This window comes from Salvia splendens, chromosome 4 (genome assembly GCF_004379255.2).
Source record: "Salvia splendens isolate huo1 chromosome 4, SspV2, whole genome shotgun sequence".
NCBI classification, from domain to species: Eukaryota; Viridiplantae; Streptophyta; class Magnoliopsida; order Lamiales; family Lamiaceae; genus Salvia; species Salvia splendens.
In genome coordinates, this window is record NC_056035.1 from 36803058 (window position 1) to 36818753 (window position 15696).

The following is a 15696-nucleotide window of genomic DNA, read 5'->3' on the forward strand; positions in this document are numbered from 1 at the left end:
ACCTCAAAACTCTATATCTTTCTTTTGTAATAACACCTGAAACTAAACTCGCATCAACTCTGTTTTATGATTAATTTGATAATGATTTTATTCAAATGGGTGAGATCTTCTTTATTTGTTCAGGAAATTTTTTTTGAAAGAGTTTTAATGATTAATCTTGCCCACTAGTTAAACATAAAAATTCATTTTTTGTAGTACTATATTTGATGAGCTATCCATTACATAGTTATTTACATGTTCTTCATTTATTTTTTGGTAAATAAAAGCGGCAAGGGTCGGTAAACAAAACAAACTAACGAGGGTATGAAATACCTAATCTATCATGAAGCAACCAACTACTGAGACCTAAAGGTTGCGTCTCAAGAACATGAACACCTCTCTGAAAACTATAAGCAAAATGTGACAAAAAATCGGCAGAAAAATTTCATTCTCTATGCACATGGTGAATCATTACTGCTTCAAACTCTTGGAGTAACCCATAAACCTTCTGCACTATGGATCGACAATTAATAGACACTTCATTCCGTCTCATAATCATAGAAACTCCTACAAGACTATCACTCTCCCCCTCTAACTTCCGATATCCCAGCTCCTTGGCTAGCTTGAGCCCATAAAATATGCACCATATTTCTGTTAGTGAATGCTATTTTTGTGGGTTTAGTTTTGGTGACAAAACGGCAAGTTGGATTCGGATTCTCGTTATTTCATCAAAGCATATTTATATTTCCAAATCGTTCTTTAAAGTTTTAATAAGGAGTATTTACTATTTAGACTTACTATTCAATAGTCTCTCCCGTATCCTAATAAAAGTTCTATTTAATTTCGGCACGGATTTTAAGAAATACAAATAAAATAGATTAAATAAGTTATTGAAATATAAGTCTCACTAAATATAATCGGTCTGTGAAACAACTTAAGTAACACATTTTTTTTCATATGTATTTTTGTTAAAATGATAATAAATGAAGTACAATATGTCCTATTTTTTTTACAAAGAAGAATACTGTGTATAAATAACTGATTAATTAGGTTAGATTGTTATTTAATCGACTTAATTCATAATAATCGTAAGCCACTCGTAACTAAAATTTTAGAAAAACTAACTAATTAGTAGTATACTACTCCATGTATCTTAATAAAAAGAGTTGAAATGAATACTCCCTCCATCCTACAATAATTGTCACTCTCATTGTGGGCACGGGTTTAAGAAAAGTTGGTTGAAAAAGTTAGTGGGATGTGTGATTCATTTTTTTATATTGTTTTTATAATAAAATGTGAGTGAAGTAAGTTAATGAAATATGAAACTTACATATCATTTATGGTAAAAATAATGTCGATAATTATTGTGGGATGAATTAAAATGAAAAAGAGTAATAATTATTATGGGAGGGGGATTATAATTTTAACAGGCAACAAAGCATCCTTTCTACTTAAAAAAAAAGGAGAGGGTGATATAGCCCAGTAGCATATTTTAAGGAGAGGGTGATATGGCCCAGTAGCTTATTTTCTTTTCTCCAATTCAATTTTCAATTGTGAAGTGAGTATGTTCTACCTACAATTGTATATTTTAGCACCTGCACTTTATAGATAAAAAATTTTTATGTTTTTAAATTGAAAAGAATTGTATTTATGTTATATAACGTGTATTGCGAATAGTAGAGAGAATAGAAGATACAAGATAGAGGAGTGAAGCTGTATTGAGAATATTTTTAAAATATATATATAATATACACTTGTGTAATTTATAGTGGTGTAGTATTACCAAATGGAGTAGGAAAATTGTAGGTGACCTTACCCATTTTTGTCACCTCCTTTTTTTTGGGCCAACTTAGTTAATTTTGTTTTTTTGGGGGGGCTGGTGTTATAGTAGTTGGGCTTCCTTACTTTAACAATGTGGAATTGGGTAGGCAGGCTTTTGTTGGTCATTCAACATTTTTTTACTAGAAACTTTTTTGAATTTTTGTGGACGACAGATAATTAATTATTTTTGGTGTTTGTTTCATAAAGATCCATCAGCTTAGGTTGATTGATAACTTTAACTTAAACTATTGAGTGAACAACGGACAATTATAAGCTATATTTATGGAGTAATAATTTCAATAAATTCGATCTAAAAAGTTACTACTAGTCTACTACCATGAAATCAAATTAGTGCTATATATAGAAATAACACAAATATATACAATGTGCCCATAAATATGAAAAACAACATATACATGAAAGAAGCAAGTTGCTAAGATCGCACTAATTACTAAAGATTCAGAAAATAAAAAAAAAGTTATAAACACAAAGCATGTATTTCATATTTCCTTCTATAGATTAAAATCCAATAAAAACCGTTCAAACCAAATTAAACGGCACTACAAACCTTTTGAATTTGTAAACTCTTCACCTACCAATTCACATAAGTTTTTCATTTACCTCACAACCAACAACTCTCAAGCCATGCACACATACTTGCACTCAACTATATTACATACATTATGTATAAAGTACTTAAACACACACTTATATTGAAATATACCATATTATATATTAAATATTCGACTTCAACGTCCCGATCCATCGTTATCGATATTCACTTTCACTTCGGAGTCCGAGTTTTGTAGAGCTTGATGGCCTTTCCAATCGCCCATGCAATGGTAGCAAGGAGTTGGTCCTCCAGGTGTATATCGATCTGCTAAGTCGCTCATTAATTTACTGTTCTTGCTTATGACTTTTGCATTGACTTCATTAGTCAATCCAACAATAATAAGAGAAGCCACAAACAAAATAGCACAAATTTTCTTCATCGTCATTGTTGTAAATAATCACCTGAAAAGAATTGCTGCTGCAATTGTTAGGCAACATTAGAAGAAAAATTGCATAGAAATGTTTACTAATTAATATCATATAAAAATGTACTAGTAAAATATAAAATTCTAGAAGACTATATATGAGCTCTACCAACCTCAAGTTTTGTTTAGGCTTGCTATGTTGCATCCTAGGTGGGCAGTTTATATAGGGGAAAAAGGTGTTAGAAAATAATAAATTAACACCAACTAAATTATTAAGAAATAGACTCGTAAAGACTAAGAACTTAATTTAAGGAATCTTCTTTGTAGTTTCAGCCACAACAATATGTAATGGAAGCCACTCTTTTTTGTTTGATAGATAGTTAATTAATTAGAAATTGTAATTATATTCTCCACTAATCTCTTTGGACGATTTATTAACGTTAATTGCTAGTTGTTACAATAAATTAATGTTGTTTCTTTTTCGGAAAGTAGAGTGGAGAGCGCAGAATGGTTAAAGTTATGTTGTGGCAAAGAATTTAAGAAGAGATAATGATTTTTTAGTTGCTAAGTGGACCAATAAAAACTAATGTTTCTCAAAAATGTGACATGATACCTGTCCAATATTAAAGTTTGGTAAAGATACAACACAATCAATTTGAACTCACTTTCTATTTTATGGGATTTAAAAAATCAATTTAGTTAGTGGAAAGTATGTGAAATGCTAAAAGCATCTGCAACGGGGGATGGACGGTGTCCGTCCGTCTGTGCCAGCGGCATGGAAGACGTCGTCCGCCGCTGGCACTGCGCTGCTCGATGCATCGAGCACGTCCGTGCCAGCAAGCAGGTGATGTGGCCGAACGTGATTGGGCAACGGCATAGTCGTTGCATTTGAATTTTTTTATTTTTTTTAAAAATGTTTTTAATTTTAAAAACTGATTAAAAATAAAAAAAATATTTTTCCACTTCCCAAAAAAAATATATCTGTTTTCTACCTTTTTCTACCCACTTTTAATTTTTAAATTCTTTTTCCCCCAAAAAATACACATTTTCATCTATAAATACCCCCACTTTCACACCAAAAAATTCACACCATTATACACAATTCTCATCTACATTCTCTCATTTCCATTCTCATCTACATTCTCTCATCTCCATTCGCAATCTTTCTTCCACGGGATATTTTTAGCTTTAATTATGTAATTTTTAACTTTTAGTATTTTAATTATGTAACTTTTTAATTTTTAGGATTTTAATTATGTAATTTTTAATTTTTAGGATTTTAATTATGTCTTTTTTATTTTATTTGTAATTTGTAATATTATTTTGGTTTTTTTAATAAATTTTAATATTATGGAAATGTTTTTATTTAAATTGAATAATAGAATGGTGGGACCCTTGTGCTCGTCCTTGCGTAAGAGCACAACTGTAGGTGTTGTGCTCTTGCCTAAAAGCATGCAGAAATAGTGGCACCGGGCCCACAACTGTGCTCATTGGCAAAAGCACGGTTGTGGGTGCTCTAAAGTATTGGAGTTTGGTTCAAATTTCACTTGTATGTGATAGTAGAAGTGTCAATGTGTCATTCCTATATGGCATGGGATTATTTTCTTGAAATGTAATGAGAATTATAGAGGCCAGATTTGAACGGTCCATTTCATATCACAGCATTATGAAATTACATGTGAACCTCATGGATTGTAAATAGTAATAAAATTATTGTTTTGGATGGTTGTTTGGAAGTGGAATTGGTAATCCAACTATGCACTGAAAAACTATAGTCACATAGCACCACTCTGTGCGGACCATAAGTTTGGATGGTTTTTCAAGGATTAGTAATAATTTCTCATTTATCTCTATGATGACTCGATTGTCATCCTATTTAGTAAATGATAATCATTTTACCAACTAATTTGTATTTCCCTGTCTATAGTATAAATGAGGTTGTCTGAGCTTGAGATTCAAACACTCTAGCTAATTTTTGCCAATAAATCGTGTCATTAACACACTACTTGGTTGAGTGTTGTGTACCAGATGGAATTGCAACGATGGAGCTTGGTCATTCTGCGTTTAGGATCTTATCTGCCTAATCAAAAAAACATTGATAAGTCTCACTCTTATTTATTTTATAACTTCAAACATTAGACTAGTATGCAAGTGTGCAAGGCCTTTAACCATGTTTGCCTAGTAGCTCACTACGTGTCATAATGAATAATATAATGGAGTAATTATAAATATGTATCTTTGACAGAATATTCTATCTCCAATGGATGTACAGAAAAAAGTGTAATATGAGTGCTAATATTATAAAAAACAGTAAAGATTAGATAGGAATTGCCCGAAATTTAATATCAACAAACACCATTAAAGAAGAATCTGATAGATCTCTAAAACGAGTCATGTCATTCAAAGTAAATACTACACTTCTTCTTCTTCCTTTTTTTCGATAAAGTTCTTCTTCCTCCTTTTTAATGGGATTTGTATTTGATTACTGAATTCTACAATATCAGTTATGATCAATGCATGATGGAGAGTCGATGTGACAAAATTATTGGAAAAAAATTACTACTCCCTCCGTCCCGGGCTACTCGCTCATTTCCTTTTCGGCACGGAGATTAAGGAATGAGTGTATAGGAAAGTCAAAAATGATGGCTGTAGGTGAAAATTTTTACTAAAAATGGAAAGAGTGCAAGTAACTTGGGACGCCCAAAAAGGAAATAAGTGCGAGTAGCTTGGGACGGAGGGAGTACTATATTTTAGCTACTAAGAGCATCTGCATCGGTGGACGGACGGCGTGCCAGCGGCACGGAAGACGTTGTCCGCCGCTGCGCTCGCGCCGCTGGCACGGCGCTGCTCGATGCATCGAGCACGTCCGTGCCAGCGAGCAGGCGACGTGGCAGCGTGTGATTGGCCAACGACATATCCGTTGGAAAATCTTTTTATTTTTTTTAAAAATCGAAAATAATACCAAAAAAAATATTTTCCCAATCCCAAAACAATGCCCGTTTTTTGCCCGTTTTTCTGTATTTTTTTATTTTTTTCCCCAAAATCATCTATAAATACACACATTCATCATCCATTTTTCACATCAAATCATCTCTCATTCATATTTTTCATACAACTTATCTACACCTTCATCTCTCACTCAAAACCTCAAATGGATTTCACCCATCTCATTGCGGAAGCCGAAGAACAAGAATACTACGAACAACATCGCGTCGCTTATGAAGCATATGTCGCAGCGAATACCCCCGCCCCTCCTCCTCAACCAACTAGGTCAACTCGCCGCTACATCCATTGTGACCGGGAGGGAGCCCACGAAAGGCTCGTTGCCGACTATTTTGCCGACAGCCGCGGTTTCCGGCAGATTACTTCAGGCGCCATTTTCGCATGTCAAAGCGCTTGTTTATGCGTATTGTCAACACATTGTCCGCTCGTGTTGAATTCTTCCAAACAGGTCCAGATGCAGCCAGTCGGCAAAGTATCTCGGCGTTGCAGAAGTGTACGTGTGCCATCCGATAACTCGCTACTGGGCAGACAGCCGACCTCTTCGACGAGTATTTGCATGTCGGTGAGTCCACTGGAATCCTTTGTCTTAAAAATTTTTTGCGAGGGCGTTCGTGCAGCTTTCGGTGATGAATTCCTTCGGGCACCCACCACCTATGATTGCCAACGGTTGCTTCGTCTTCACGAATTAGTCCATGGCTTTCCCGGAATACTTGGCAGCATTGACTGCATGCATTGGAGGTGAAAGAATTGTCCGACTGCTTGGAGGGGGCAACACTTAAGCGGCCACAAATGCGGCGGCCCAACACTTATCCTTGAAGCGGTCGCCGACTACCGCCTATGGATTTAGCATGCATATTTCGGCATTGCCGGATCCAACAACGACTTGAACGTGCTCTATTCTTCACCCCTCTTCAATTATGTGTTGAATGGTGTAGCACCGGTGATCGACTTCACCGTCAACGGAAATACATACCACATGGGTTACCATCTCGCCGATGGTATCTACCCAAGGTGGTCGACTTTCGTGAAGACGCTCAGCAACCCGCAAGACCCGAGACGGGTTCTTTTTGCGCAGCGTCAAAAGTCCACACGGAAAGACGTCGAAAGAGCCTTTGGGGTCCTTCAAGCCCGATTCAACATTGTGAATGCCCCGGCTCGGCTGTGGTACTTGAATAATATCGCCGACATCATGTACATGTGTATTATCTCACACAACATGATTATAGCCGACGAAGGACCGAGGGCGGCTAGCTTCTACGACGAGGATGAAGCCGAAAGCTCAAGCGTGAGGTCTCCCCCACGCCGAAGTGTGCATACGACGGTGGGTGAGAGGATCGAAACAAGGCACACAATGCGCGATACCCGAACCCACGTTGAGCTACAAGAAGACCTAATCAAACACATGTGGGCGAAATTCGGCAACGCGTAGTGGGTTTTTTAATTTTACGAATTTAATTATGTAATTTTTAATTTTTTAGGATTTTAATTATGTAATTTTTAATTTTTAGGATTTTAATTATGTCTTTTTTATTTTATTTGTAATTTGTAATATAAATTAATTTTTTAATGAATTTTAATATTATGGAAATGTTTTTATTTAAACCGGAAGAGCATAGTTGTGGGTGTTGTGCTCTTGCCTAAGAGCAGACAGAAAAAGTGGGGCTGGGCCCACAACCGTGCTCGCTGGCAAGAGCACGGTCATGGGTGCTCTAAATACTAAGATGTCAAGCTACATTCCAGTATAGAATTATGGCTGCTAGCTATCGGATAAATTTAACCCATTTCTATACTTGGAAAATAAAATGTATGTATCCACTGGATGCTAATATCTTGAACTTAAAAAGTGTTATTCTAAATTAAAAGTTGTAATTTTCTCTGAAGATTATAATCACTCCATAACCAGTGCCTTCAAATAATTTTTATTTAGTTTGAATTGAATATGTTTTAGTTTAATTTTGTGTACTAATTAATTATCATATGATTAATTATTTTTAATTTTATTCTTGCTCATATGTTCGGCCCAACTCAATTTGACCTTCCTCCCAATCCTGGAAACCCATCTAATTGCCTCTACGTGCCGTTTTCGGTCCACATGGGATCGTGATTTGCGTCCGTTGATGAGTGAGGCATTTATCAGAGCATCTCCAATGCCGGCGTCAAAATCGCGACGCCGATTTTTTGCCGACGCCGGTTCTGACGCCAAACCATTGGAACTGGCGTCGGCGAAATCGGCGTCAAAATCGGCGTGGCCATGCCTATTCGCGCGATGACGCCGGTTCCGACGCCGATCCTCACGGCGCCATTGTAGGACCCCTATTCGGCGTCAAACCGGCGTCAGATTTAAAAAAAAAAATAAAAAAATTTTGTTTTACGGAGGCGGCGGGAATAGCCGCGGCATAGGTGGCGACGGAGGCGGCGGCGACGACGGTGAAGAAGCGCTGGGCGACGACAGAGACGAGGACGGCGGCGAGGAGTGATTTTGTTTTACTTTTTTAAATTAATGTACTTTTTAATTTTTGTATTTTTTTTAAAATTATTGTACTTGTTTTTAAAAATTAATGTAATTTTTATGTTTTAATATTATTATTCGAATTTTCCGTATTTGTCTCGTAAATTAAATTCCGTATGTTGATACGAGTGTAAATTAAATTATATAATTGTTATTAGTGATGTGGATAGGTAGTGTGAAGGCTATGCGAGGGCTATTTGATGTCCAGTTGATGTGGCAAGCTGATGTGGCAGGAGAATTGTAGTGCTGATGATGTGGCAGTGTGAAGGCTATGTAAGGGCTATTTGACGTCCAGTCTTACTGGAGATGCTCTCAAGGAGTCACTTAAGTTACTTATCATCTCTCAGTTATTCTCTCAATTCATTCACATGTGATCTCACATGTTTTGTGCTTTCTCTTTGATGAGAACTCTACACCTTTGGCGCAAAAACGTATGGTAAATGACTAAACTGAGAGAAAATCAAAGAAACCCTAAATATTACTTCCTCTGTCTACGAAAAATAAGACACATTGTAAATGACACGGATTTTAATGTAGAATTGGTAAAGTAAGGGAGAGGGGAAAAAATTAAGAGAGAAGTAGTGTTAGTGGAATGTGGGGTCCATATTATTAGTAAGAGAGAAGAGAAAAAAGTAAGAGAAAAGTTGTTGAAAAGTTTTCTTTTTTGAATGTGCTCTATTTTTCATGGATAATCAAAAATGGTAAATGGAGGGAGTATCTTTTTGACCCTTGAATGATATTAGATGGCTAAACCCATCGTTCATCATCGCAACGATGTCATGATGACTTTGATTTATAAGCTTGATTTGCGAACACTATGTGAATTTTAAGTCATTCTGACACAGAACGATTTCAGTCCGTTTTCGGAGTCGTCGACATTTACTATTAGAGCTGCATCACCTTCTCTCTAAAATTTTCTCTGGCACTCTCTTTATTTCTGTCTGTGAGATCGGCTTTTCTGATAATCTCCTTTATTCTCTGAGTGAGCGTTGAAAGAAAAATCTCCTAACAAAGTACACCCTTGAATTTTCTTGTGAGTGTCGACGTTGAATCGGAATCTTCAGTTATGTGTTGTAAAGTCGGGGAAGATTTCAGTGTTCTTATATGAATTCAAAGTGTTCTTAGTGTTTTGTGAGAGTTTTCTTTTGTGGTTCCACTCGTGAGTTGTGAGATTAATCCTTCCATATCTTGTGCATTCAAAGAATCTTAATAGAGTGAACGAGTAAAAGTCAATTTTGGTCCTAAACATATGGCTGAAATACGAATTTGGTCCAAAACATTCACTTTTTGAAAAACGGGTCCATAAAAAAATGAAATTCTTGTCATAGTGGTCCTTTTCTTATGATTCCGTCAAAAACTGACGGTCAACTTCTGATTAGTGATATTTTGACTGTATTAGTGAATTTTAATTAGTACAAACCACCTTTCTTTCTTCTTCCCGTTCATCTCAAGAACCCTAATTTTTTCTGCAAGAACACACTACCTCAATTCCCAAAATTCTCTTCCAATTCACTATCGAAACCCCTATGAAGAAATCGCCTAGCAAAATCACCCTTCAAAGCTAAACACCCATTTTCTGACTCCCATGAGTCTCGATTGTTGAGTTAACAATCATTTTCTGACGACGGTGGAAGCAGCCCAGTATGGAGGAACCACTCGACGGTGAGCTGCGAATCTTCATGGAAGCAGCAGCTCCACACCGGCTAATCGTCACGAAGAGAGAGCGAGCTTGGAAGTGGCTGTGCTGATTGCACAGGGGCATGACCGAGAGGGTGTAGCAGTGAGCAGGGAAACGAATGAGAAAGACAAGGGAAAGCCTTAACGGAAAGAGAGAAAGAGAGGAAGGCAGATTTGGAACAGTGTGAGGGTGACGGTAAGGTGCCATCACACGTTGGCTACGACGGAGGAAAAGAGCGGACGGACGACAGACGGAGGCGGCCGCTGGAATTGAGACAGAAAAGAGAGTGGATTGGTGGGGATTGAGGAGATAGAGAGGATAAGCGTGAGAAAGAGAACTGGCGGCGCCACAACGGTAGCGGTGGAGGGGCTGAATTTCGCCGGCGGGAGAGAATTTTAACGAAGCCGCAAAATGTGGTTAATAAGCGTTGACCATTAGTTTTTTAATGGAGCCGTTAAAAAAGGACTACTTTGGCAACATTTTTATTTGTTATGAACCTGCTTTTCAAAAAGTGAATGTTTTAGACCAAATTCGTATTTCAGTCATATGTTTATGACCAAAATTGACTTTTACTCTAAAGTGAATATAATGAATTATCCATACCTAAGATTTCTATTTTTAGGAAATATGGAGTAATAATTTATTTTAAAATTAAGTAGGAGTATAACATTAAAAATACAAAATTTGATCATTAGACACGAGAGAGGTTCATCAAATCTTACATTTGGTTTTTTACTATTTTTATAGGATAATTTATTATTGCCGATTCAATTAAAAATACTAGATACGTTGAATCACAAAAGGGGATCTCCACCATTAATCCCTGGAACTCAATCCAACGGTCGCTGATCATCACAATTTTGGCGCCATTTCTATTCCCATTCCCCTCTTTTCACCTTTCATTTAATCCAACATAATTTAGAAAGAAAGCAGAAAAGAACATACAATTTGTTTTGTTGGAGGAAGAAGAGATTTTATTCTATGGATTCAGGTGCAGGAGAAAGCTCTGCTGCCGACGACTACGAGTCGTTGATGTCGACCACCGACGCCGAGCTGCTGAAGAGCGCGTGGCGGAACGAGAAAGCAGCGCCGGAGATTCTCAATTACGCCGCTGATTTGGTGCAGAGATCGCGCCAGCAGATCCAATTAATGGTGAGCGATAACTCTTCAATAATTCCAGGCGCAATTGCCGATTTTGAAAGCTTTTTGTAGCTTAATTTCATTGGTAATAGGTAGTACTACTTTTGTTGTGGTTAATTTTCAGTGGATTTGTGATTTTAATCTGGGCGCTAGGGTTGAAGGTTTTGTTAACTGAAATTAGTGGAGTTTTTGTACTTGTATTTTGCTCTTTCGTCTACTAATCGGTTTGCGGTCATGATTTCGTGTGATTCTGACTGTTTCAATTGAATTTCCTTTTCGAAAGATTATATTTTTGGATGAAAATGAACGCTATTTTTATCACTAACGAAGTATCAATTTAGTTTGCTAATTGATTGTGTTCAGTGTAAATTTAGCGCTTTTCTGCTTGATCTATGCTATAAAATGGAATTTTTAAAATCAACACTGTCCGTACCTGAAATTCTATTGAACAGAAAAACTGTGTTTGTAGTGCTTGTTGAAAACTGTATATGTAGATTGAACTTTTTCTTGCAGAATCGCAGATGACAAGTTGATAACTCAAAATCTTTTCCTTGCTAAACATCTAATGTTTTGGACATTTGTGGGAATTATTTCCAAACTTGATTTCTTGCATAACGTTAAAGCATTTTTTTGAATGAGCTAATATTGCATTTTGAAATCAATAAATGATATGTTTTGTGTGCATCTGATTCCTACTTTGGATATGAGATATGGAATGAATCAATTTCGACTTAATACTAATATCATTAATCAGCTTGCATTGAGTGATAAACTTGCTTTGCGAATGAATATAACCATCGGTTGAAATATGAAATGCAGTGGTGTGTGGTTGATGTGCAAATCACTCATATTTTGGGTAGAGATATGTGATGAATCAATTTCTACTTACCATATCTGTCTGCTTGCAATTGAGTAATAAACTTAATTTTCTTGCAAATATAACCATCGGTTTGAAAGAATGGTCATTGATTCTTGAAATTTGAAATCAATTATGTATGGTTTTATACAAATAATTCATAATTTTGATATGATCGATTTCTGCTTGATACTAAAGTCATTCTGCTCGCATCAAGTGGCAAACTTGCTTTTCTTGCAAATATAACCATTTGTTTGAGAGGACGGTTGTTGAATCTTGAAACACTGATGTATGTTTGCTTTGCAAATCATTCATATTCTGGTTATGAGATGTGGAATGAAACAATTTCTTCGCTATATATCATTATGCTTGCCTTGAGTAATCAGCTTCTTTTCATGCAAGCATAACCATTCGTTTGAGAGAAAAGTTGTTTAATCTTTGAAATGAAATTGTTTGAGTAAATGATTCATATTTTGGATACGAGATATGGAAGTAATCTGTTTCTACTTAAATTTGTGAGTTGTTGGGGAATATCCACCCGTCTTCTGTGGATGTTGGTTTGCACTGATAAATTATCGGCCTTTACTTCACATTTTTTCAGGAAGAAATGGTGGAAGATTACATCAACGATGGTGTTGATCCACTAACAGTATCTCTTTACCAGATTGACTTGGACAGGACCATGTTCTTGTTGAGATCTTATCTTCGCACTCGTCTTCAAAAGGTGAAACTTCGGCCACGCCTTAGTTAGAAACTCTGTCTGTTCAGAAGAATGTGGTTCATCTATCACTCGACAATAAATGACATGCTTCTCGACTAACATTGTTGTTCTCTTGATGCAGATTGAAAAATACGTCTTTCATATACAGAAAACTGCGGAAGAATGGAATAGGCTTTCTAAGCAGGAACAGAAGTTTGCTTCAAGGTGAGTTGTTTCCCTCTAGTGATGAGTCTTGCTCGTAGAAGTATCTGTTTCTAACGTTTAAGTGCAGGTTTGCTGGTGACATAAAGCATCATCTGGATCAGTCTGTTCTCTCTAGATTGCCAGATCAATACCAGTCCCATTTGAGGCAATCTGCAGCAAGTGAAGAAGATGACATGGGTGAGCATGGTTTATATGTTACTCTTCTCTTTTTCAACTAATTTGGTTTTTCCCTATCGTGCACTTCTTTTCATTTCTTCATTCTGCCTTCCTATAGAATATAAGTTATCATCAACTTATGACTTGAACACGTGCACAAAAATATCATAATGAGAATAAAGGGGTAATTGTGCCTAACTACACAAACTTTCACCAAAATTTGATTTTGCACATGAACTAAAAGTCCCTCCTCTGTGTACATGAACTTTGAATTGTTCTTATTTTCTCACATGGTTGTCAAAAGTTCGTGTATCTATGCACCCCCTCAAGAAACAATGTCATTTCAGTAACTTTTTCTAAAAAATATCACCGGTTTGGATAAAGACTCTGGCACTGGATTTCTGACTAAGTAGGCCTGAGTTTTTGCAAAATGCTCCAAAAGGTTGGAACTATAAGTTGATTTATCCTTCTTACGACGCACTTCTTTTCATTTCATTTCATGATCTTCTCTGTTCGGTTTGCAAGATTGTATCCCCGGATTAAATATGTAGTGTGTTTGGTTCATGAGATTTAATACCACAACTCAATTCTAGATGGATAATCATAGGATAGTTAGTCATAGCTAACCCCATATGACTAAAATAATCTTACAACTCTATCCTAGATTGTATCTTGGTATTATTTTATCTAGGAAACCGAACACCACCTTATAGAATAACTCTACTACCATTTGAAGTGATATGAAATTCTAAACACCCCTTTTCCACCTTCATGCTATGCTAGTTCCAGAGCCGCAGCTGGATTCTTATGTCGTCTGCAGAAGCAAGAAATACTTGGGAGCCTATCAGCTCGACGACGGGTAATATACCAGCTACAGTTTTTTTACTCAATTATTCCTTTTTGTAACTATGCTCCTTACATTTCTATAATCCACAAACATGACAGTGGACAGGAGCTTATTAACATTGAAGCAGACGATTTGTATGCTTTGCCATACAAGTCTATAAAGCCACTCGTCGAGAGTGGCCAAGTCGATCTCGTTTAACCACCCAAGCGCAGCTGTGTGTGATAGTGAAGGAGGATGTTAGATTGCAAGGACAAGAAGAATGCATCCAGTTCTTGTGCAATGGCATTTGTTTGTCGTTGCACCTGTGTTTTTGTCTTTGTGATCGGCTGTAACGTATGAAATACTTATGAATTAGATACCGTTCAAGATTCGGGCACGTGTTATTTAGTTGGATTAAATCTAAGGTTTGTTTTATTGGATGGTTGCCTCTGAATGGCTCCAATCTAGTTTATTTTTATAAATGTAGTTTAATGTGAGTCACAAGATCAAAATGGGTGAACTAAAAGAGCCACTCTTAACATTTTACATTTATAATTACTTATAATAATTCACAATCACGGATATTTTAATTTTTAAGTGAGCCATGAATTGATCTTGTTTTGTCTAATGAGACCTAAATTGATGTTAATTTCCTTACAATTCATGACCAAAATTATCCATAAGCGTGAATTAATAATAGTACTATTATATTGTAACCCCTCCGTCCCTGAAAATTTGTCACATTTCATTTTTTTCACCCATTTTGGAAAAATGAAATAAATAGATAAAGTGGAGAAAGGGTAAAGTAAGAGTGAGAATAACGTGGAGAAGACTTTCGTCTACGTTATTCTCTCTTTTACTTTAGCCTCTCTCCACTTTAGCTATTTATTATTATTTTTCTAAACCGAGTGTAGAAAATGAAATGTGACAAAATTTCAGAGACACGGATTGTGTATAAAATTCACAAATGCGAAGCGCTTTAGTCCTATATTGATTTTATCAGCAATTCACGATAGTGAAGCTTTTAGAAGACTTTTAGTCATGAACTTCTTTTAGGGTGTATAAAGATTAAAAAATACTGTAGAGCAAAAAATCATTATATATTTTATTTATATATTTATGTTTTTTATATTTTTACACTAGCAAAAGAGATATTTTGACATAACTCAATCAAAATTGTCCACTTTTAGAATTTGATTTAGTCGACTGAGGTTTCGAAAAGAGTCCTTTTTTGTTGAGGAATATAGACATATAGTACCACGTACGCTATAATTTGCACAAAATCTTATGTTAAGTTTTGGAGGTTGGTGAGCCTTTTCTTTAAGTTTTGACTTTGTTTTCTTAATTTATTTAGAGAATTTGTGTATTGATTTTGTCAAGTTGTTGTATGAAGGGATGTCAATTGGGCTAACCCGCTCGGGTTTGGGCCAACCCACTCGGGTTGTAGGGCTATTTGGGTGCGGGTTATATGGGTTGTAACTTTTTCGGGTTATAAATTTTCGGCCATAACCCTAAATCTTCGGGTTTCGAGCTAACCCACGGGCTATTCGGGTTTAAAGTGATCTTATCTTATGTGTTACTTTCTATCCAATCCAATATTCTAACTTATAAAAAAAAAGATTGTCGCAAATAGTAAAGTATTATCAAAGTGATCAAGAGTAAAAAAATAATAGCAATTGAAAATTGAAACAAAATACATAAACATATCGCTAATTAGTAGCACACGTGAATCCGACACAATTAAACGGAAATTATGCATTTCAAAGGGGTTGAATGACATTCTTTTGTATACCCAAAAAATAAATTCTAAGTAGTTCAAAAAAGAT

The 15696-nt window shown here is 36.1% G+C and overlaps 1 protein-coding gene across 1 annotated transcript; it reads left to right on the forward strand.

Moving 5' to 3' along the window:
- Positions 1-10892: 10892 nt before the first annotated feature.
- On the forward strand, positions 10893-14324 carry LOC121799180 (DNA replication complex GINS protein SLD5-like). Its single transcript, XM_042198524.1, has 6 exons — positions 10893-11119; positions 12565-12687; positions 12806-12888; positions 12956-13065; positions 13828-13903; positions 13990-14324. Exons 1-6 carry the CDS (start codon positions 10949-10951, stop codon positions 14087-14089), a joined length of 663 nt encoding a protein of 220 aa, XP_042054458.1. The 5' UTR covers positions 10893-10948; the 3' UTR covers positions 14090-14324.
- Positions 14325-15696: the final 1372 nt, after the last annotated feature.

What these genes read in the sequence shown, in the direction of transcription:
- LOC121799180 (XM_042198524.1), top strand. Translation starts at nt 10,949, where the DNA reads ATGGATTCAGGTGCAGGAGAAAGCTCTGCTGCCGACGACTACGAGTCG. An exon ending in GCCAGCAGATCCAATTAATG is followed by an intron (nt 11,120 to 12,564) that starts GTGAGCGATAAC and finishes ACATTTTTTCAG; the next exon opens with GAAGAAATGGTGGAAGATTA. An exon ending in TTCGCACTCGTCTTCAAAAG is followed by an intron (nt 12,688 to 12,805) that starts GTGAAACTTCGG and finishes CTCTTGATGCAG; the next exon opens with ATTGAAAAATACGTCTTTCA.